The sequence below is a fragment of the Bidens hawaiensis genome, unplaced genomic scaffold, assembly GCF_021521415.1.
Source record: "Bidens hawaiensis isolate Kalapana, Puna unplaced genomic scaffold, B.hawaiensis_p1.1 tig00023533_1, whole genome shotgun sequence".
Lineage (NCBI taxonomy): Eukaryota > Viridiplantae > Streptophyta > Magnoliopsida > Asterales > Asteraceae > Bidens > Bidens hawaiensis.
This window is the reverse complement of record NW_027493695.1, coordinates 37,815-63,031: the sequence shown is the minus strand read 5'-3', so window position 1 is coordinate 63,031 and position 25,217 is coordinate 37,815. Positions and strand designations below refer to the sequence as shown.

The window sequence follows — 25,217 nt, the reverse complement described above, 5'->3', positions numbered from 1 at the left end:
TTGTGAAGGTTGATTTTCTGAGAAAAATTTGCGAGAGGTTTGCCTTGTTTTTGTGAATATAGAGATGAGCGAATGAACTGGTTCGTTCATATCCTGTACATTATATATGACAAGACCGAGACAAACGAATGGATCCATTCGATAATTCAAAATTAACGAATGGTTCATATTCGTTGGTCCATTAGTTAACCCCGTTAACGAATGAACAATAAGTTAAGTTTCATAACGAATCAACTAAGATTCGTTCTTCATTCGTTATCAATATTAATGACGAATGGGGTCATACGTTATCAGTGTAGCGAAAGCGAATAATGATAGCGAATAAGCTTATTCGTTACGCAATGAAGAATGAGTAACCCTCATTCGTTATTAGTATAGATAGCGAATGAACTCTATTTGTTATGAATACTCATAGCGAATAGCAGTTAAATAAACAATTTAAAAAAAAATTTCATTTTAAATTTCAGGAATTAAATAATGTATCGAAACCCGTGTCCCAGTGAACTTTACCTTAAAATTCTTACCACTCAGAGTAAGAATTAATACCTTAACGTGTTTTGCGTTCAAAACACATAATTTAAATAGAACTAACTTAAAAATTGATTAAATTAAATCAATTAAATAAAAGAATTAAATAAATGTGTGAAAATATTTTAGATATTTTCTTGTTTAAATTTTTACCCTTTAGCTCAAATATCGAAAATAAAGTAGAAAATAAAACAAAACCTCAAATTTGTTTTTGAATTTTTGTATATATTTGAATCAAAACAAAACAAAATAAGAACAAAGACACACATGAAAGCTATTCTATGAAAGCAGTACATATTTTTGTGAATTGAGCAGAGAATCATATTGACCAAATCGTCCTTCCATCGCAGTTTTATATTTCAACGTTATTATGACTGGTGTTAAGTCGGTCATTGATATTGTTGTCCACTTAAATCTTATAACAAACCTTCGAATATTTTTGTTATATGATTTAATATACAATTAGGACACAAAATATCAGAAACTATCAGCCTCTAATCTCGGTTCAGGCTTAGTTTAACTTTTACCATATCACACCAACTTGACTTATACCATTATGCTGCTGATCAAAATAAAGATTTTATAGATTTATAAACAATCTAAGCTCATAATCTCCACTATTAGGTATACCACCGTTATCAGTCAATACACCAAGCTTCCTTTACTGTGAATGAATATGCACGAGTTCATCTATAGGCTTACAGACATTGTATCCCCTGGGGTCCGTTTCTTATTGGTATTAAGACACGCGCAAGGGAGGAACAATGTATGTCTAACAGTGGATTTTGATCAAGTTAGTAATGAGCTTGGTACAGTAGTGATCAAGTTTAATGACTTTCGGTTTGCTCTATAAGCTTTTGAAATATTCATGTTTATGAATACCCAGATAATTAAGCCGCACAAAGACTCACAGTGTCCAGAAACCGGATGCATCCCATCAATACGGGATTTGAGGCCATAAGACCATACACCATTGAAGCGTTAACCATAAACTAGATGCACTTTATTTTAGAATTTTGGTTTTGGTGATCAAACAAACATAAGGCTAGAGTATGACAATCTATTACATTTCTGCCTTCATTACCGAAACTTTTGGATGAGACTAACACCTCTTTCAATTTGACAGTTCTTTATGTTTATATCACATACTTTACCTTAACAGTTTGTTTAAGATCTATCAATGCACCAATGTAGTTAAGCGCTCAGCCTTTTAAGCTTATTTCTTTCTGGACATGGAACAGATGATCAATATACTATAATTTTCTTTATTTGCTTCAAAACTCATTTTTAGGAGCATTTAAATTCAGTCTCCCCAGTCATTTTTAGTTTACAGATAAATGGCTATCCTATATATCTACAAGTAGATAATAGGACCAAACATGTATAAGAATACATGATCCACAAACTTAAGTAACCGACATAATTTTCAGTGACACAGTTCAAAATAGTTGAATGTTTTTGTAATTTTTGAAATATTTGAATGTTTTTGGTTTTTCTCTATACAAATAGAAATCACAATATTTTTGTATTTTCCAATTTTCTCCCCCAAAACCCAAAATAATAAAATAACCAAAACAAATTAAACTTTACAAAATAAAATTGATTATCTGAGCTTAAGGATATCAACAAGATTTTTCAATCCATTTAAACCAAGCAAAAAGTTAAAGCGCGTTTTGACAAAAGCTTTGGTAAACAGATCAACTTTCTAAAAATCCGCGTGCACCTTTTCAAGATCAATTAATTTCTTTTCAAAACAATCAAGAATAAAATGATATCGAATTTCGATATGCTTTGTCTTAGAGTGGTGCACGGGGTTCATGGTGATACTAATAGCAGCAGAGTTATCAATAAATATGAGAGTAGTAAGAAAATTTAAACCGTAATCCTGCAAGTGTTGCTGGATCCAAAGAACCTGTGAACAGCAACTCGAGGCTGCCACATACTATGCTTCTGCGGTTGAAGTGGAGACCGTTGTCGGCTTCTTACACTGCCAGGAAATAAGCGGCTTCCTAGAAATTGATAACCCGTTGTCGTTGATTTGAAATTGATCTTGCATCCTCCGTAGTTCGAATCGGAAAACGCTGTGAGTTCAAAGCTATCATCCTTGGGATACCATAACCAAGTGTCAGGATTACCCCTTAGATAGTGAAGTGTACGTTTAACCGCCGCCAGATGAGTCACTTGGTGACTTGATTGATACCTGGCATATAAACAAACACTAAACATGATATTAGGACGAGAAGCAGTTAATTACATTAAATAACCAATCATTGCTCGGTAAAGTGTTGGATCTACGGTATCCTCCGATTCATTTGGTGACAAATTGTGACCCACGGGAAGAGGCGTCGAAAGGATTTTTCCGGCAGTTATCTTGAATCGACTCAAGACATCATTCACATATTTTGTCTGATGAATAAAAATTCAAGCGTCAGACTGATGAACTTGCAACCCTAAGAAGAAATTCATCTCCCCCATCGAGCTCATTTCAAATTTTTTCTGGATAGTCTTCCTCAAAATCCTTACACGGCTTGTCGTTCGTAGAACCAGATATGATGTCGTAGAAATATATCTTGACGAGGAGCAGATCATCACCAACAATATTATAAAAGAGAGTATCTTCTGAAGCCATTATATGTTAGATGGTAAGCAAGTGTGTTGTACCAAGCTCTCAGGACTTGGTGTAGACCATAAAAGCCTCGTTCAATCGATAATCACGGTCTGGATAATCTGGATCTTCAAAACCAGGAGGCTGCAACACAAACACCTCTTCATGAATTTCCCCATTGAGAAACTCACTCTTGACATCAATTTGATAAACTTTCATATTCTTGAAAGCTGCATAGGCCAAAAATATTCGTATAGTCTCCAATCGAGCAACTGGAGCATATACTTCCGTGTAGTCTACGCCTTCTTGCTGATGAGACCCTTGCACAACCAAGCGTGCTTTATTTCTGACGATAACCCCACAATCATCCTTCTAAATTTAAATACCCATTTGGTCGAATTAGGTTTCTTAACTCTATCAGGATTATCAATGAGATCCCAAACACCCAGTCGATTAAACTGTTGCAGTTTTTCTTGCATTGCCTCTACCCATGAAGAATCTTCAAGCGCTATACGAACACTTGTTGGTTCCATTTGAGACAGAAAGAAAGTGTATTTTTCGAGATTCATGATCCCTGATGAATGCATATCGGCATACACACACAATACATTAACGTCACTTCTAGTAGCAATCTGATGACGTGTTTGCACACCAACATCAAGATCACCAATGATGTTGTCCTGAGGATGATACGTGTGAATCCTAAGTGTCGATTTCTCAGGCACAACAACATTATCAGTTAAATTAGTCAGATTTTCTTCAGCATCATGAGACGATTCACCAATCACATGAACTTCAGGAAATGGAGCTGAAGAAGAATCAACATAATGACTATCATCTGATGAAATAGAAATAACATCAGACGTATCATTAAGACCATATTGTGTAACATCATCATAATTAGAGACTGAAGACCTTGGTGTTGAAAATTGATCTTCTAAATAAGCACGCACCAAATCTTCGTCAGGTTGATCAACTATGGGAGTGAAAGAATTAAATAAACTCTCATAGTTAAACTTCCAATCAGGACCCTTACCAGCAGGAGATGTGGTGTATCGTTTCCAATCAACATTGTAAGGCCCCGAACTCGGTAGCCCTACTTTAACGTTGGATTTACTCATAAACACAGTTCTTACAAATCAGAGTTAATTAAAACTTTCACGGAAACGTTAACTTTAATCATTTCATACAAAACATCAATCTTTTCTTCAAAACCATAACATAAAACATTATATTCAAAACATCAATACTCTCATCTTCAGATGCCAGCCGTTCAATCCATACCATGTGCCATCCTCATGCTAGCTCTTTAGTTCGATCACCTGCGTGCATACTAAAAGTCAGCTACGCTGAGTGATTTCTAGTTAATCAGGCAACATGCAATTCTTTCTCATACATTTCTACACGTATCCGAAGTCACGTATTAATACTGTAACCTTGTATAAATATCCATAAGAGGAACACCACATAACATCTAACAAAAGGAACTATTACTTTTACTATGCTATCCATTAAAGTAACTATGCTTTCCATTTGAGGAACGCTATGCTTTCCATTAGAGGAACACTATGCTTTTCATTAGAGGAACAATATACTTTCCGTTAGAGGAACACTAAACTTTCCATTAGAGGAACACAATATATATTATTCGTAGAGGGAACTCTATACATAATTTATTATTTAATATCCATATAAGTAGACAATCACTATTCTTGGCAATACGTGCAACATCCGAAAATCGTTTACGTACCGACAAGTTTTCATCCATAATGCTCATACATACTCCACACATTATATATAACATTAATATTTTATTTATAACCTGACGGTCGCAATATCCGAAGATCGTTCACGTACCAACAAGCAGTCATTCATATCTATCACATATATCATATATGGCATACACTTACCACTTATGGTAAGTGTATTTACTAATCACATCGAGTATGCACACAGCCCCAAAAACATAACAAGGAATGGGGCTAGAAACTCACCTGAACTCGGTTATTTCTTCCGTTAATGGTTACTCCTTTCTTTGGCTGTGCACGACTAATTGTATAACAATTACGCGTATTGATTACCATAACTTTCCATATCGCGTTTTTAATTTATTTATTACCCTCAACGAACGGGGGTCCGGGGGCAGCGCCCCTGGCAGCGGGGTTCTAGGTGCGGCAGTACCTAGCAGGGTCCAAGGGGCAGAGCCCCTGGCTGGGGTCGAGCTGCCAGGTCAGTTTGGAATAATTTTATTTCTATTAACTGTCTTATCACACTTTCCATTAGGATTTTAAATTATTGTCTAATTCGTTAACTCATTCGTTATAACGAATTAAGCCTAATTCGTTATCAGAATACAACCTAATTCGTCATCTACACATGATCTGATTCGTTATCCGTTTCGTTACCTTATAATGCCTTGATTCGTTATCTGGTTCGTTACCTTATCATAACGAATTGGATAAGTAACGAATCACTTGATTCGTTATCTTACCATAGCGAATTGAGTGGATAACGAATCACTTGATTCGTTATCGTAACTTAACAAACTGGGTGAGCTGATTCGTTATCTTGTCTTAACGAATGGGCGAGTAACGAATTACTTGGTTCGTCATCTTGATCCGTTCATCATAACGAACTAGTATCGTTCTCATCCAAATTTTGACTAGGGGGGTCAAAGTCAAAATCGATAAGAACAAGAACATTCAACGCTCGTCAGATCTGCAATTCTAACCCTTCAAATCATGATTAAACAACACGATTTCGGTATCGTTGAGCTCGGATTTGCAGCGCCTACAAATCCTAACCACCCAAACATCCAAACATTCGCGTTTAATGGGGTATTTGATTCACGTTTATATACGGTTCTTAGGCTAACGATTAAACTATCAAACTGTAATGGAATGCACTGCGGATTAGCTCGTTTGATTCGTTTTCATCACATTCATACAGATCTAGGATTTCCTACACGAATCCGGACCTAAATGAACGATTTCTAATTATAAACTTACCTTAAACGAGTCAGTTTACGAACACGGTTAAGCCTTGATGTTGTTTTGGTTTGTCATGACGATATATCACCAACGTAATCGGGTTTCCACCTTCGGATCTTGGCTCGGGATATTGTATAGTGTTTGTGTGTGTTTTTCAAGGTGTAGTCTATGGTGTAGAGATAGATAAAAATGTAAAGGATTAGGGTTTAAGGGGTATTTATACTCCCTTAAGCCCATGGACCTAAGGCCCATCTTTCCCTTTTGGTCCATGTTTAATTCCGTCTAAAAAACCTACTTATCCTATCATATATTATTATTATTATTATTATTAACCGAACGGAAAAATTGGGATGTTACAAACATGGTACCACTCTTCAACACAACCCGAAGTAAAATTGAAGGCCTATTTCTTAGGTGATGCATATCCCAAGAAATATCCTTGAATAGCCTTTTCTTTGAATTTTCCTGCATCTCTTTTCAACAAAGTGCAAGGACACCAGAATGGTTCTAAAAACTTTAAATTAGGGGTTTTCGATTGTTCAGAAGCTCATAACTTGTCTTTTGCAGATTCTTCACAGTCAGAACACGATTAAGCGTGTAGCAAGTAATGTTCACCGCCTCATTCCAAAATTGGACAGGAAGCTTTGAACCTGCCAACATTGTTCTTGCAGCTTCAATCAGTGTTCGGTTCTTCCATTCAACAACACCATTTTGTTGAGGCACATGTGACATTCGTCTGTTTTGTCGTATTTGTAATCCGACCCATTTAGAGTTAACAAAATTTCGTTCACTTATCTAGTTATATTTATTTCTTTTGTTATTGTAAGTTGTCTCGTTTATGATTTGCAAGCATGTAATAATAGAAACGTTTTGTTCCTTTATGTCCGTTAAAGTTTGTTCGTGTAGCCCTTAGTTAGTTTGATTAGCCTTTATTTATTTTGTTACTTATTGTTGTTAGTTCCTATTGTGTTTCCATCTTCAAGGACTAGAGTGTAATTTAGTGCTTCGTCTTCTTTTTCCCATTGTAACATCAATGGAGCAAAAGAAAATTATCTTTATCATTCAGCTAAACACCCATTTAATTGATATTAACTAGTATATATGTTTCATATCAACAGTATAATCATATATAATTGTGTAACGACGATAATCAACCGACTGAAAGCGTGTTATGGAAATTACTTTGGTCATAAACACCTAAAACGTATTTTTGAATATTAAGTCACCAAATCGACTCGTTGTGTGAACGATTACTAAAAATTGAGTTTTCTAAAATATTCTCTGACCATGCATGAATTATTTGGCAACATCAATTTTACCAAAAACACTATTTGCAATCGTTTTCAATTTTATCCCAAGCTTGGAACGAACGAACGTCCAAACCTATCAATTCGTCCATAACACGGGTAATTTCTTTGCGTTTCGTGTTAGAAATCATGTCGTGATCATTGAACCTTTATCAATTTCAATTAATAATGGGTTAATCACACTCAATTTGGGGAATTCATATTCCAGGGTTCATGTGAGAATTGAGGGTTTCTTTTTCTGTTTATTTGTTAAAAATAATAGAAACAAATTATAAACAAAGTTACCAGTTTGGTGCAAGTGGTTGTGTATTGTTTGTGTGGGTGTGGGAACCCGAGTTCGAATCCTTCCTTGCCCATTTTATTTTTCAGATTTATTTTTAGTTATTTTATGACTTAAAAATCATGTCCGATCATACCGTTGCACCAAAATGTATTTGTTATTTGACTGACATTATTCTCTTTCTATTTGTATTTAATAGATGTTCCTATTACGGAATTGCATCATTTAAACTAATACACACACACACACATACAGGGGTGGGATCTAGAGAGAACTCCTCTTAAAGAGAGAAGTAGAGAACTAGAAAAGAATTATTTTTTAACTATTTTTAAAAAATTATTTCATATTTCTCCTTCTAATAAGATGATATTGTTCCTAAAAAAAACCCGTCGATTTAATACGTATGTGCATTAATGTGTATTGTATATATAAAATAGTGTTTTATTGCATATAATACAACACACGCACATTATCTAATACACACTATTGAATATATGCAAATACGACACTAATAATTGTATGCAAAACACATTATTGCATATATGTAATACAACACTAATGCACATATGCACTATATCTATTTTTTTAATTTTGTATATAATATAACACTATTGCAAATATAAAATACAAACAACTATATATATGATATTTAACACTATTTAATATATCAAAATGCACACTATTGAACATATGCATTATAAAAAAAGTCGATGTATTGCATATATGCATTACAACGTTTTTTTTATTTTTTTTAATTTTTTTTATTTTTTTATTTTTTTGTGGTAAAGAATAACAACATATAAGAAGGATGAATAAAAAAAATTTAAAATATATTTAATTAAATTAAAAATACTTCATTATTAGTTCTCTAGTTCTCTCCATTAAATGGAGTTCTCTCATGATCCTCTCCCTATACAAACACGCGCGCACACACACACACACACATATATATAACCATTATTTTGTTAACGATATATTATTTTAAGTAAATATTATATAACATTATGGACGTTTTTGTTTAAAACGAACCAACAACGAATGTAACTGCTACTACTGCTACTGCTACTGCTGTTGCCTCTGCTGCTACCTCTGCTGCTACCACTACTACCACTACTACTGCTGCTGCTCCTGTACTGCTCCTGCTGCTGCTACCTCTGCTGCTGCTGCTACTGCTGCTGCTGCTACTGCTACTATGACCACCACCACCACCACGGCTACCACTACTACCACTACGACCACCACTACCACAACCACAACCACAACCACTACCACTACCACTACCACTACTATTACTACTCGTTAAGCTTTTATTATTTTAAATTATTATACTACATGCTTTTTTGTCATGTCAGTTATTAAACTATTATCATTTATTTAATCTAATCCCCAAATTCGGCACATGAAAACTAAATACCCAAAGTTGTCTTAGTTTCGTTTCGTTGGTAATTTATTGTGGTCTTTACATATTTATTTAGGAAGACTTGTTTAAGAATCATCAAACAAGCTTTTATTATTTTAAATTATAATACTACATGCTTTTTCGTCATGTCAGTTATTAAACTATTATCGTTTATTTAATCGAATCCCCAAATTCGACACATGAAAACTAAATACCCAAAGTTGTCTTAGTTTGGTTTCGTTGGTAATTTATTGTGGTCTTTACACATTTATTTAGGAAGACTTGTTTAAGAATCATCAAACCATTCATTCACAATCGTTCATTGTTTATCCTCGCTTTCAAGGTGAGTTTTTCATAACCCTATTTTAACGTCTTTAATATTTTTGGGGTGTAGCACGTCACAAGTATTATTTCGTTAGTTATGTATTTGTTTACAAACCGATTCACATTTATCTTACATGTTAATATTATTCGTGCATATTGTTTATAATTATAAGTGAACTTGTTTGCAACATGTTTATTGTTTTTATAGTGGAAGTTACGCAAACACATAGTGGGAGGGTCCGACGGGACGTACCTGCGCCGTCTAACATTACAACTTTGGTTGTTTCGTAAGGTGGTTCTCATTTCCCCTATTATTACGGCTTCGGCTAAAGGAACGGGAGGACAACACTAGTTTAATTCATTTACTTTACGCTTGGATATTTATTTCGTTACGAAATTTGAATCGTGCCTTTTATATATATGTATACGCAAAAACTTATGACAACTCGTCAACTTATGTATCAGAGCCGTAACTATAAGATAGGTTGTTAAACGTATCTGCCTAGTATAATTATAGTTTATTTTAGGGGCCCCGAATTTTCATTTATACCCTATGTGCTATGTGCCCGCACTTTTATTAAAAGTCCATTCACACGCTCGAATTTATTATGTTTTATAGCGTCGTCTGTACACATATTCACACACAAACTCCAAGGCTTATGCCTAAACAATTTATTTTATTTTTATTTATTTATTTTCTTATTTCTTTTTGTTTTTTTTGTTTTACTATTTTCAAAAAAAGAAAAAAAAACGATTTTCAATCCTCATAAAGATGGTTCTACGTGACGGGTATGTCGTAACTGGAAGGGTGACACACTTATTTTTCGAACCCTTGACACCAAGGTTTTAAACCTAAGGATAAGCAATGCGTATAAATCCCAATCAGACGCGAGACCCGGTTGCTTACCCGGAGGGTTCGAAAAGGGCGTTGGAACTTATTAAGCCAAATTATACCACACTGAACGTCACACGAACCATAACTTTAAGTTTTTAAACGTGGCCATTTTTCTTTGTGAATAGAGAATGGTTGCACTCCTCCTCTTAAATTGCATACAAGTCATAGTGGTAAATGAATGTCGTAATTTCAATATAATTTCCATGTGATTTTAGTATTATCATTTTTTTTATTTTCTTATATTATTCAAATGATTTAAGTATTCCACTTTTCGAAATGTTCACTCGATAACTCATGCATGTAGTATTCTCTTTTCAGCATGTCTGCTCGTTTCCCTCGTCTCCCCGCAAGTAACTCCAGCCGCAAAATGACAGCCCAGATCACTAACCAACTGGCTGCTGTGCTCCCAGAAATGATGGCTCAACTGCACCAAACCATTGCTTCCAATTCTAACTCGGCGACTTCGGGTTCGAACTCCAACTCATGTCGTTATAAGACCTTCACCGATACGAAACCTCTTAAGTTTGATGGCTCTGAAGGTGCCACTGTCCTAATGGAATGGTACCAAAGTATGGAGAGTACTTTCTTCCATATCGAATGTCCCGAGGATAAGAAGACACGCTTTGATTTAAGTGTCATCGGAAAAAGAGCCTTAACTTGGTGGGTTCAAGAAAAATCCACTCGTGGTGCTGTTCTAACCATGACCTTGCCATGGAAGGAACTTAAGGAAATCATGATCGGAGAGTTCTATCCACCCAATGAACTCATGAATCTTGAGGTGGAATTTTGGAATCTTTAGCAAGAGGGTGGTGATAACGTTACTTACACCACTCGCTTTAATGAGCTTAGAGTCTTGGTGCCACATCTTGTCACTCCTCTGTCTCTCTCTCTCTCATGGGATTAGTAATCCGTCCGGGGTTTACCAAGACAAATCCAAGACTCAGTTCAAAGCAGTGCTCCCAAAACTCTTTGTGAGGCTATTGTCCTTGCTGTATCCTTGTCTGACAACCACGTTAAGGCGGGAACCATCAAAGGTAGAAAGAAGACTGTTGAGAAAACCGAGGCCGAACCTTCCAAAGAGGTCAAGGCCGAAGCCACACCCAAACCAAATCGCAACAACAACAATAACAACCACTCAAAGAAACGAAAGCAAAAATACGCCTTACCCAACAAAACCCACCTCAACCTTAATACCAACAAACCAAACACAAAACCTTCAAGCTCCACCCCCAAAGAAACCTTACCATGGCCCTCACATTTTTTGCGAAATTTTCCAATGACACCCTCAACTTGGCATCCCTTGCCGACAATGCACCCATTGTGGCCGTTTCGAACAACTGCTAGGCGCATGTTTCGAACTCATGTGTACCCAACCAACCCTCACTAAAACACCCCGCACTCCCCACACTTTCAACCAAAACCGTGTCTTAACTCAAGCTCAACCCATTTCTCAAGCATCACCCACCCCTAGAGCGTGTTTCAATTGTGCAGACCCTAATCATTTCCCCAACGCGTGTCCACGACTCGCATATCAAGTCCAAATGGTCGTTCCGCCTGCATACCCTGCTCAAGCCTATCAAGTTCATGCCTTTCAACCAGTTCCGCAAATTATGGCAAACCAAGTTGTTCAACCGGCCCAAGCCAATCAAGCCTCGACTTCTCAAGCCACAATAGCTGTTCCCAATGCTCGCGGGAGGGAATTTGTGATCAATGCAAATCAAGCTCAGCATAACAATGATGTGGTGAATGGTACGTTCTTGTTTACTAACGTTTATGCATCCATTTTATTCGATACCGGTGCCGATATGAGTTTTGTGTCTTTTGATTTTGAGCCTATGCTTTCGTCGTCTTGTTCTAAACTCGAAATGTCCTTTACGGCTAAAGTAGCGAATGGTAAAACTATATTGATTGACGCGGTTATTCGCGGTTGTACTCAAAATCTCAACGACTATGATTTTTATATTGATCTCATTCCTATGCAACTCGGAAGTTTTGATATCATAGTAGGTTAGCTCAACACCGTGCCGAAATCGTGTGCTTTGAGAAGTATATTTGTATCCCACTAGACGATGATCGAATTTTGCGTATTTTCGGCGAAAATCCTTTCAAGGGGTTCAAGCTTATGGCGTGTACTCAAGCCAAAAAATACTTACGTAAAAAGTATGTGGCTTTCGTTGCCAACGTTGTGGAAACGAAACAAGAAAAGAAGACAATAAAAGACATTCCGGTAGTTTGTGATTTTCCCAAAGTTTTCCCTGACGACGTTTCTGGTTTACCTCCCACTCGCGAAGTGGAGTTTCGAATTGATCTTGTGCCTGTTGCGAATCACATTGCCAAAGCTCCTTATCATCTCGCACCTTCGAAAATGCAATAGTTAGCAAGTCAACTTCAAGAACTCTCTAGCAAAGGTTTCATTCGCCCAAGCTCGTCGCATTGGGGCGCACCTGTTCTTTTCGTTGAAGAGAAGGATGGTATCTTTCAAATTTTTATCGATTATCGTGGACTCAATAAACTCACGATTAAAAACCGTCACCCTTTTCCTAGATTTGACGACCTTTCGACCAACTTCAAGGCTCATCTTGCTTTTCAAAAATCGATCTTCGTTCGGGTTATCACCAATTGCGCGCTCATGAGGGTGATATACCCCAAACCGCTTTTCGAACTAGTTACGGTTATTACGAATTTATGTTTATGCCTTTCATCTTAACCAATGCACCTGCGGTGTTTAAGGACCTCATGAACCGCGTATGCAAGCCTTACCTTGATAAGTTCGTGATCCTATTTATTGACAACATTCTTATTTATTCGAAATCTAAAGTTGGGCATGAAAAGAATTTGCATGATATCCTATTGTTGTTGAAGAAAGAAAAACTTTTTGCCAAGTTTTCCAAATGTGTGTTTTGGTTAAACGAAGTCCAATTCCTTGGCCGTATCAACAAAAAGGTATTCATGTTGATCCTGTTAAAATCGAAGCCGTTAAAAATTAGAAGACCCCGACTTCACCTACGGAAGTTTGATCGTTTCTTAGTCTCGCTGGTTATTACCGTCGTTTCATTTTGAACTTTTCCAAGATCGATTTACCCCGCACCGCCTTAACTCATAAGGGTAAACCTTATGAGTGGAGGGCTAAGAAAGATGAAGCTTTTCAAACCTTAAAGAGTATGTTTTGCGACGCTCCTATCCTAACCATTCCAGAAGAAAATGAGGATTTTGTTGTTAATTGTGATGCCTTGAACCAAGGTCTCGGTTGCGTCCTCATGCAAAGATGCAAGGTCATCGCCTATGCGTCTGATATATATCTATTTATACATCTCGAATCCATTGTAAAGTTTTGTTTATTTAATGTTTTGAGTTCGGTTTAGTTCGTGTTTCGTTTATATTTTATTATTTAAGGTCTTGAGTCAAGTATTTTGTATTTATAGTGTTTTTAATCTTTTGGTGTCTTGCATGTTGAGCTTTAATTATTTCTATCATTTCATGAGAAGTTTAAGTCTATTTTGCTCGTCAATGATTACATGATTGCTTCACTTAGAGTTTTGATTTGTTTTCATGTAGATGGTGGCTTGAGAGTCAAGGAAAAGAAGGTCTAGAAGCTTCCTATCGTTGCTTGGAGTTCAAGAAAGAAATTTATCAAGATCTAACAAGAATAATCAAGAAATAAAAAAGAAAATTCGTTTTCCTCACCTGGTACACGCCGCGCCGCGTGACCAGGGAGGCAAGGCCTGGCCGCGCGGCACCTAGAGCCACTGGTCAGCCGATTTTTGCAAGCCCAAGCCCGGTTTTCGTTTTTATAAACATCTCTTGTTAAACCTAGACGAATTAAGCTAAATCCCAGCCGTTTTTGGAGAGAAAACCAAGTTCTTGAAGGTGCTTTGAAGCTAGGAATAAAGGAGGATCAAGAGTTCTTTCAAGGAGGTGTTCAAGGATCAATCACCAAGGGTTTTATCGCTCTAACTTTCGTTCCTTGTTCATTATTTCTATCATGTTTTCCTTTGTTTTTAATACTTGTTTAGGATTGTTTTTAATAATGATTCTAGGCTAGACTTCATGTCTACCTAGGTGTGATGAACATGTTTGACGCTTGATTCTTGCTTTGGACTATTGTTTGATTATGGTTTTGTTATTTTAATAGTAAAAGACTTGATTTTGTTTTCATGATGCATATGAGTATTTATTATCTTGGTTAATTATTAACTATTGCTTCACATAGATATTTTATCTTTTGATTATGTTCTTTAGATTTAGGGTTTATGTTTAATCATTACTTGGTGTTTTGATTATTATGGTTGAATAGGCCTATTAGATCATAGAAGCTAGTTGATAGTTGGTTAGGGTTTTAAATGTACTTCTAAATTCCAATAGCTGTAAGGTGAGGAGTTGTTCATGTGTCTTGGTCAATCGCATGTTAGGATAGATTAGTGACAATATTCTTGCTTATTGTGTTGATCCTTGTTCATGATGTCATGATAAGTTTATCAAGTTATCTAGGATTTAGTGTTTCGTAAGATTGCTTGCTTTAGATACTATTAATTAACCCTAATTGATAACTGTATAGAAATCAATATAACTGATTGCTTAATAATCTAATAATTATTCTTTAGGATTTTACTTGATGCGATCAAGGGTTATCTAGGGTTTGTTAGGTGAATACATTTCGAAATCAGTTTCCATATCATATTAGTTGTCCATTGCTTGATGATTGTTGATACATGGGATTATTACCTAGGTATATTCCTTCTCTTATTGGTTTCAATCTTGTGTTTGATTGCTTGTCTTCTTGTTTATTTGCTTATTTAATTTCTTAGCTTAATATTAGTATAAAAAACCCCCTTAAAACATTAATAATAAATAGTCGTGTCGTAAGTCGAGTCTAATTAGCCAATTAACGTAATTTATAGAATCCTGTGGGTTCGATATTCCGGACTTACTTAGCTTTAGTACAATTGATCGGTTCACTTGCCGGTGTTTTGTGTAGTTGAGTCTTAGGTCTAGTTTATATTACTTGTTTAATTTAGTTAATATTTAATTGACTGTTTTAAGCACAACAGGTTTTTGGCGCCGTTGCCGGGGACTCTTGGCAATTGCGTTATTTGCGTTAATTGGACTTATTTGATAAATACGTGCTAGTTGTTTTATTTTCGTTTTAATCGTAGGAGTCTATTTAAATTTTAGTTTATTTTTGTTTTAGTTTTTATTTTTAGTCTACTCACTTAGTCCGTTACGTCTTTAAGGTTTTTGCCACATCTTCGTTCACAAGGACCACCGCTGAAAAACCTGGAATTTTCTCTGTTGAAGACCGTGGATAGCTCGTCAGCAAAGAAACAATCGTCAGAAGCCACTTCTACACCAAAGTCATCACCAACTAGTTCACCGCCTGAAAGTCTGAGAAGTCAACCAGATGTTCAAATGGCCGGCGATAGAACAATCGCTGCTCAAGCCTTCGATGGCTTAACCGGAAACCAGTCATGCATCGTCGTTCCCTAGATCGACAACCCCAACTCGTGGCAAATTCCGTCATACGGCATGAACAACATCGTTTAAAACAAATCAGTTTCATGGGCGTGATGATGAGGATGCGCCGATTCACATCAACCAACTTTATCGCGTTTTGAAAACGTTTAATTTACAAGGTGCTACTGAAGATGCTATTTTATTACATTTATTTTCGTTTTCACTTGCAGGTAAAGCTGCTATTTGGCTTGACACTCAACCACCTGGCACGTTTACTACTTGGTAGGCGTTACGTTTAGCGTTTATCAAGAAGTACTTTTCACCTGCTATAGCGGCTGTTCTTCGCGATCAAATTCATTCTTTTCACATGGAACCGGGGGAGAAATATTGTCATGCTTGGGAGCGTTTTCAAAACATGCTAGCCCGTTGCTCACAGAATGGTCTCACACCATGGGCTCTCGTGGAAAAATTTTACAATGGTTTGAACTACGAAACCCAAGTTCGGTTCGACACGGCCGCAGGAGGAAGTTTATTGGCAAAGTAGAATGTCACCGAATGTAACGAGATGTATGAGAGCTTTGCTCAATACGATTATGCCAAAGAGCCACATCGCCAGAATTACACTCTCGTCACTAGTACATCATCACCCGCTCGAGGTGTACATCAGGTTAATCTGGATACTAGTGTGGCTGCTGCTTTGGAATCACTAACTAGAGAGGTTAAGGAGCTGAAGGCTAAGGTGGAAAGGTGTGAGTTTTGTAGAGGTGGACATGGTACGTTGGAGTGCCCGGTGATGAATCAACAGGTTGATTTTGTTGCTGGTCAGACTAGGTTTCCTAACAATTACAATAACAACAGTCAGAGTTGGAACACTTACAAGAACCCGAATCAGAATAATTCTAACTGGCGTCCGTCGGGTGCACCACCCGGATTTCAAAACTCTTATAATCAAGGACAAGGTCAGTATTTCAATAATAATAACACTAATGGTACTAATGTTTAAAATAATGTGCAGGATTCGAATGGTGGAATTGGGCGTTTGGAAGAGATGATGAAGCAAATCTTGGAGAGAGATCAACTTACACAGAAAAAGTTTGCCGAACACGATTTGCTCTTCAAGAATCAACAATCTTCTATTCTCGATATTCAAAGAACTGTTGGTGATATTGCTCATCGTTTAGAAGAAAGGCCCCCAGGTCAGTCTTCGGGTATCCCTCAAACTAATCCGGCTGCTCAATTGAATGCCATCTCCACTCGTAGTGGTAGGGTTTTTGGTCCGGAGATAGTTAGTAGCGAAATTGGGAAAGATGGGGACGATGAGTTGGTAGATGAGGAAATGGAGGTAGAGGCTCCGGGTAAGTCACAAAGTACAACGCCAATCATAGAGCCACAAGTTGAGAAGAAGCCGGTTGGAGTCCGGCCACCACCACACACCATTGACCTTGCATATGTCCCGTATCTCGCTCGTCTAAAGAATCAGAAGTACACGAAAGATTACAGGCATTTTCTTAATATATTTAGCCAATTGAATGTCAACCTTCCGTTCGTCGAAGTCCTCCAGCATATGCCTAAATATGACAAATTTTGAAAGATCATCTTAAAAGAAAGGATAAGTTGGAGGAGCTGTCGACTGTTCCCCTAAAGGGAGAGTGTTCTGTAGTAGTTCTCAATAAAGTACCGGAAAAGTTACCCGACCCCGGTGTTTTTACCATTCCACGTCTTTTCGGAAGTGATACGACGTGTCAAGCATTGGCCGATTTAGGAGCTAGCATAATCCTCATGCCGTATTTTATATATGAAAAGCTAGGCCTATGAGAGCTCACCCCTACTCGTATGACGTTGTCTTTAGCCGATCGTTCCGTTAAGTATATGAGGGGTGTCGTGGAGAATCTGCTCGTTAAGATTGATAATTTGGTTTTCCAAGCAGATTTTGTTGTTTTAGATATGGAGGCCGACGAGAGAGTTCCTATCATTTTGGGTCGTCCGTTTTTACGTACTGCTAGGGCGGTCATTGATGTATTTGAAGCAAGATCACTCTTAGAGCCGGTGATGATAGTGCCACCTATTTGGCTAAGTCCATGAGACATACGAGTGGTCAAGACGGTCTTATTGATCCCTGTCACCCGGTTTACTCGATAGAATTATTTATCTCGGGCATGGATCCACATCTTGACAATTCCCATTCGGTGGGATTGGGGAAGGAGCGAGAGGTTTTTAGTTCTCGGGGAATGGTGAAGTGTGTTGGAGAATGTGATGGTGGTAAGCGAAAGATTAAAAGGGTTCGTGGTGTTAAAAAGAAGAAGACAAAGGTTGTTGGATGGTCGGATCATGATTTGACATCTTTGAGGGCATTGGAATTCTACCGAGGTGGAAGAAGCTCCACTCGGTCTGCCACGTGATTCGCATAAACATGGGTTCTTGAGTGAGAACTCAAGTGTAGAGTGTGTATAATTTCTTTCATTTTTTTTTATTTTCTTTGAGTCACTAACGTAGTTTTTTGTAGTTCTTCTTTGTTTTGTGTTTTTCTAGGTAAAAGAGAGTTTGTATGAGCTAGAGACACGATCCCCCAAGGAAGAATTTAATGAAAAAGACAAGTGTGGGGATGGAGCAGTGGAGCCGTATACTTCATGCTTACTCCTGATTATTATATTTTATATATTTATTGGTGAAACACTTTAATTGATTAATATCTATCATTTTGATAAGATACATTTTTAGATATATTTGTTTGTTTTTGTTTTGCCTCTTATGTTCGTGAGAGAAGGAGTTACCATTTGCTGAGCACGTTCGTAGTTGGATGGCATTCATGAAAGAAGACTTTGGCATCATGTTTCATTCGCATATTACCAGCTAAGTCTTTTCCATCATCTAGCTTATTAACCTTTTTACTTTGCTTTTGTTTTTAATTTTTAGATTTTTAGTCTTTGTAGTCCGACTTTATTTTTATTTTTATTTTAAGTCGTTCTTATCCTTGCATTGAGGACAATGCAAAATTTAAGTGAGGGGATAAGATATTTGAGTCATAGTTTAAATTTAACTTATAAAAAAAATTAAAAATTTAAAAAAATTGAAAAATGTTTTATAAAATGTCCCTTGAATTTAGTTTTTTGCGTTAAAGTGGGAGATAATGATATTTATCGGGAAATTGGTTTTTCAAACTACTAATAACATGAGATAAATAAAAGAAAACGCACTTAACTTAGGATGTGTCGGTAGGCTCAACCTTGAAAATGAGAGGGCAATTTGATAAAATGGTTAAAACGGAAATCTTTTGTGGGTAAAGCGTTTTGTCAGTGGAAGATAAGTAATGAAAGATCGGGTCATACTCAAGCCTCAATTATTTATATGAAAAGTGGAAATATTTTATAAGTTTTAAAATCTTAATATGTTATCATATGATGCTTGGGTAGGTTTAACGTTAGTGTATGCCGTGTAGCATGTGATATAAATCTTAAACTGCTATTTAGTGTTTTTTCACCTCATTGGCATGTGGTTTTATAACCTTAAATCTTGTATTGATGGGATGCTTCGGGTTCGGAGACCATGGATCTGTATGAAATCTATTCATCTAGGTATTCACAATTCCTAAGTGGAGTTGTGGGTATTTAAAATAAAGCCAAAAAGAGCAAACCCTTATAAGTCTTTAAACCACATGATCACAAAAGTACAAAAGTACAAGTACACTACAGACTTGATCATCCACGCTGTTAGCCATGTGGGGTCCCCTTGCTCGCGTCTCATTACCATTAAGAAACAGACCACAATGGACACGCTACATGTAAACCTTACAGATGAAATTTTGCATGCTCACATATGGTGATGGGTTCGGGGTATTGCTTGATAACAGGCATATGTCATGTTGTGGGGAACACTAGCTATTAATTAATTGAACCTTAATCGTATCTAATGGCAGCTTGGTAGACTTTGATGCTTAAGCTTAGGTGGATAAACAATACCCTTGATCGTCTTAACTATTCATGAAACAAAAGTGAGCAAAAAAAGTTTTTATTCTGCTAATTTTAAGGTTTAAGTCAATTTGGGGTGGTCTGGTCCGGTAAAAGCTGAAAATAAGCGTGTCTTAATTGAGTAAACCACTAAGTAATGTTATTGTCGGATCTTATTTGTCCCGGTAAAGATTAAGGCATGGGTTTAAAAATTAACCTATGTATTTTTAAGACTGCAATTTTCCGATTCTGATCCAACTGCATCAGAATTTTTCAGGGACGAAAAAAAGAGTTAGTGTGGGGATATTTGATATACATCTATTTATACATCTCGAATCCCCTGTAAAGTTGTGTCTATTTAATGTTTTGAGTTCGATTTAGTTCGTGTTTCGTTTATCTTTTATTATTTAAGGTCTTGAGTCAAGTATTTTGTATTTATAGTGTTTTTAATCTTTTGGTGTCTTGCATGTTGAGCTTTAATTATTTCTATCATTTCATGAGAAGTTTAAGTCTATTTTGCTCGTCAATGATTACATGATTGCTTCACTTAGAGTTTTGATTTGTTTTCATGTAGATGGTGGCTTGAGAGTCAAGGAAAAGAAGGTCTAGAAGCTTCCTATCGTTGCTTGGAGTTCAAGAAAGAAATTTATCAAGATCTAACAAGAATAATCAAGAAATAAAAAAGAAAATTCGTTTTCCTCACCTGGTACACGCCGCGCCGCGTGACCAGGGAGGCAAGGCCTGGCCGCGCGGCGCCTAGAGCCACTGGTCAGCCGATTTTTGCAAGCCCAAGCCCGGTTTTCGTTTATATAAACATCTCTTATTAAACCTAGACGAATTAAGCTAAATCCCAGCCGTTTTTGGAGAGAAAACCAAGTTCTTGAAGGTGCTTTGAAGCTAGGAATCAAGGAGGATCAAGAGATCTTTCAAGGAGGTGTTCAAGGATCAATCACCAAGGGTTTTATCGCTCTAACTTTCGTTCCTTGTTCATTATTTCTATCATGTTTTCCTTTGTTTTTAATACTTGTTTAGAATTGTTTTTAATAATGATTCTAGGCTAGAATTCATGTCTACCTAGGTGTGATGAACATGTTTGATACTTGATTCTTGCTTTGGACTATTGTTTGATTATGGTTTTGTTATTTTAATAGTAAAAGACTTGATTTTGTTTTCATGATGCATATGAGTATTTATTATCTTGGTTGATTATTAACTATTGCTTCACATAGATCTTTTATCTTTTGATTTTGTTATTTAGATTTAGGGTTTATGTTTAATCATTATTTGGTGTTTTGATTATTATGGTTGAATAGGCCTATTAGATCATAGAAGCTAGTTGATAGTTGGTTAGGGATTTAAATGTACTGCTAAATTCCAATAGCTGTAAGGTGAGGAGTTGTTCATGTGTCTTGGTCAATCGCATGCTATGAAAGATTAGTGACAATATTCTTGCTTATTGTGTTAATCCTTGTTCATGATGTCATGATAAGTTTATCAAGTTATCTAGGGTTTAGTGTTTCGTAAGATTGCTTGCTTTAGATACTATTAATTAACCCTAATTGATAACTGTAGGGAAATCAATATAATTGATTGCTTAATAATCTAATAATTATTCTTTAGGATTTTACTTGATGTGATCAAGGGTTCTGTAGGGTTTGTTAGGTGAATACGTTTAGAAATCAGTTTCCATATCATATTAGTTATCCATTTCTTGATGATTGTTGATACATGGGATTATTACCTAGGTATATTCCTTCTCTTATTGGTTTCAATCTTGTGTTTGAATGTTTGTCTTCTTGTTTATTTGCTTATTTAATTTCTTAGCTTAATATTAGTATAAAAAACCCCCTTAAAACATTAATAATAAATAGTCGTGTCGTAAGTCGAGTCTAATTAGCCAATTAATGTAATTTATAGAATCCTGTGGGTTCGATATTCCGGACTTACTTAGCTTTAGTACAATTGATCGGTTCACTTGCCGGTGTTTTGTGTAGTTGAGTCTTAGGTCTAGTTTATATTACTTGTTTAATTTAGTTAATATTTAATTGACTGTTTTAAGCACCGTCGGGGGTTTTTTGTGCCAGAGATTATCATCGACTAGGAACTAAGAAATGAGTTGAAATGGTTGTCTTGTGGTCTCCTCTACAACCATGTCTTCTGGAATGACATATCCTGATTTAGGCTATACCATCGACTAGGAACTAAGCTATGAGTTGAAATATCTTAAACATAACTCTTACCTTAAAGTGGATATAACGTTTAAGGACGAACAAGCAGTATTTCGACTGTACGTAGGGTGTCGGCTTATGGAACGTCGAACTTCTAGAGTGGTGTAGGGACTTCAACTTGGTGGAACGAATTTCGTGAAAGTGAAAGTGGTTTGGTGTTTTGGATGCCACAATTGAGGAGCTCATGTTCACTATTTATAGCTATCATCGGTCGGACCATCACTCACCGCCATGCGACATGTGTCATTCTTTATGATGAGTCATGCCATAAGGTGTTGACATGTGGCATTCATATTGATCAGTCACTTGCCATATGTCACTTTGTGAGGGTATGAGTTGTTATGAGATGGCATGTGTCCTTTTGTGTTGCCACCATGTGACATGTGTGAGGAGTCATAGGACATGTGTCACTTTCATATATCTTTAGCTAAATGACTAACTAGTCCCTCAACTTCCTAAATTGACAAAATTGGTATGGATATCTTCGGGATGTTACACATGTCATCTACAATGTGTTTTTGACTATTTTATGGTTGATTTGTAATAAAACCTTAGGAACAGCAAAAATAAATCAAGTAGTCTTAAGTGTGATGCTAATATAAATAGATGTAAGGTAATAGCTTATATGATAAGTCTTGGTTGTTTGAATTGCTAGATTTAGTTATTCATAAGGAGTCCGTGTAGGTTTGGTTTTTCAGCCCTGTTTATCTAGTCAAGTGAATAATTGAAACTTCATTTGATTTCCGTGTTGTAAGGTAGGGTTTCTTATAGAGGTACTTATTATAAAATAAATTAGTGACCGTAAGCGAGTCTAATTAAACCGATAATTTTAATAGCTTATTAGGATTCCATAGGTGTTTCCTTGAGAAAGGTTGAGGTAACTATTCGGTTTCCCTTCATGTGAATAGTTTAAGATCCTGGTTCCATAACTTAGTATTTTCCAAACATATGATATGATAATTGATGCATTAGGGATTCTAAGATAGGTAGTTGTTTGTCATCAACATAGTTAAGTCCAGGTTTAATTCGTCTTTAAGTCTTAGTAATTAATTTAATATTAGTTTTTAGTAAACCCGCCAGTAATAATAAATAAATAGTCGTTTCTCTAGTTGAGTCTAATTTAGTTAATTTACGTAATTTAAAGAGTCTGTGAGTTCGATATCCAGACTTACTAAATTGTACTAGAGTTGACCGGTACACTTGCCGGTTAGTAGTTTTAGTTAAGTTTAAGAGTCTAGAATTTATTACTTAGTGTCTAGATTAACATATTTTAGTTAATAAATTATATGACTACTTTTAGCACATCAGTGGTTTTTTGGCTGCAACAGTGATATGATGGCTGCATGGCAAGGTTTTGCAGTTGTCGTGGTGGAGTGGAAGACACTTGGTAGGGTGTGGGCAGATGCGCTTGCATAATACTATCGGTATATATTCTAAAACCCTTGGTAGCGGTCATTTTAGCAGGGACGGTGGTTCGGAGGCCTCTTACAAGTCCTTTTAATGGGTGTTGTGGTTTTCATGTTGGTTGCTCACTAGTGCCATTTACGTTCGCCTGTGGCGGGTGGCAATGGTTGGTTGGTGATAAATATGTTGTATAAGAGCGACGTACCACTCTTTCATAATATAAATCCTAACATGTTAAACATACTATATTTAACATGTGGCATTCATATTTTAAGAGCGATGTACCACTCTTTCATAGTATATTTTAAGACGTATGACTATCACTATGTGTCGGCCCTTCAATCAATGGTTGAGATGGACTCCCCTCCGTAAGGAAACTGGTGAAATGTTTGTCTAATGAAGGTTTATCCGTCCTCCAGCCCATGCTTTAGTTGTACATCATATGCTTTAATGACTCATGCGTTATCTTTAATTTTGAGTTTAAAACATTTTTAATTTAGTAACATTAACAAAGACTAGCTTTTGAACCCGTGTAATACACAGGAATTTTCAAAGGATAAAAACTAATAAAGTTTGTTATTTGAAATAAAGATACAAAATTAGAGTATTAATTTACAAATTTGAGAAAATCTCTTTAAATACAACATGCGTAGTTTTGTCACAAGTATTCCCTTCATCATCCAATATCAGAAGTTTAAGACCACGTCTACTGTTTTACGCAACATATAATTGCCCGTGGTGAAAAACAGGACATCGGAGGAACAAACTAACCCTGGAAAGAGATTGCTCTTGGCTCTTGTTAATCATCATAGCAAAACATACAGAAAGCGGAAACTGTCTTCTGTTGAATTTGAAAGTAAACTTTTTATCAGTCGGAGTGAAAGTTACTCTGTGTATAGCATGCATGACGTTTGCCAATTTCACTACTTGATACAGTCTCTACCTCAATAACCCGATTGCCAAGAGATTTTACTATTAACCTTAATCAGTTACACAAACCATTCTTCTTATCAATATTTCTTAGCAGCATAACCGGGACACCAACTTTTAGTACCAATTGGTGATTAGGACAACCAGGAAACTTTAAACCATTGAGAACATTAGGTGAGTATAAACTAGGATCAAAGTTTTCATTTACGGTTTCTGACTTGTCAAATACTATCAAAATTTAAGGACTATATATTGTCAAATCCCTTAAATGTTGGGATAAAATTGATAAGTCAATAGGTCAGTGAATTTAAAAATCAACTTTCAAGATATATGTAACTTATGAAAAAGGCTAATTGTATTATGATCGAGTGTATGTTGTATACTAAAGTAGAGTTTTTATTTGATAAATGAGTCCAAAAGCCTTGATATAAATAGTAGGTCTGGTTGGGTTGATTACAGGAAAGACATAGGGTAAATATGATATAAATAATTTACATGTTATGATTAGAATAAAAATGCAATAACCAATTGTCTAGATCGTTGTATAAAACTAAATTTATATGTTATTTTTAGTTTAAGCACAAGCCGGTTTACCATTTAGGCTATACTTTTTAAAGATGAAACCGAAAATAAAAATAGTAGGATAGTTAAAAAGTTGTAAATCATCCAACCAGACCCAGTACCTTCTTAAGTATTTTAGATTATCCCTTAATAATCAATCATGCAAGTAAACACCAATCTTTATTTATTATTAATATAAAGTCTAATGACTGGAAAAAAAAAAGCTTACAATTGTGATTCCTATAGCTTAGGTATTCATCAGTCATGTTATCATGTTATCTGGGTCACATATTAACTACATATAGCAAGATTTGGGATATTACAGGTCTGTGTAATTCTTGAAATTTAGGTCAACAGGTCACATAAAAGGT

General features: G+C 36.1%; 1 protein-coding gene across 1 annotated transcript; it reads left to right on the top strand.

Annotated features, from left to right (window-relative positions):
* Positions 1-12,133: 12,133 nt before the first annotated feature.
* LOC143567664 (uncharacterized) lies at positions 12,134-12,702 on the top strand. Its single transcript, XM_077054032.1, has 2 exons — positions 12,134-12,335; positions 12,395-12,702. Exons 1-2 carry the CDS (start codon positions 12,134-12,136, stop codon positions 12,700-12,702), a joined length of 510 nt encoding a protein of 169 aa, XP_076910147.1.
* Positions 12,703-25,217: the final 12,515 nt, after the last annotated feature.

Excerpts from the sequence above, each read along its gene's own strand:
- LOC143567664 (XM_077054032.1), top strand. The coding sequence starts at position 12,134 with ATGAGTTTTGTGTCTTTTGATTTTGAGCCTATGCTTTCGTCGTCTTGT. Across the intron at positions 12,336-12,394 it reads AAGTTTTGATATCATAGTAG|ACGATGATCGAATTTTGCGT; the intron begins GTTAGCTCAACA and ends GTATCCCACTAG.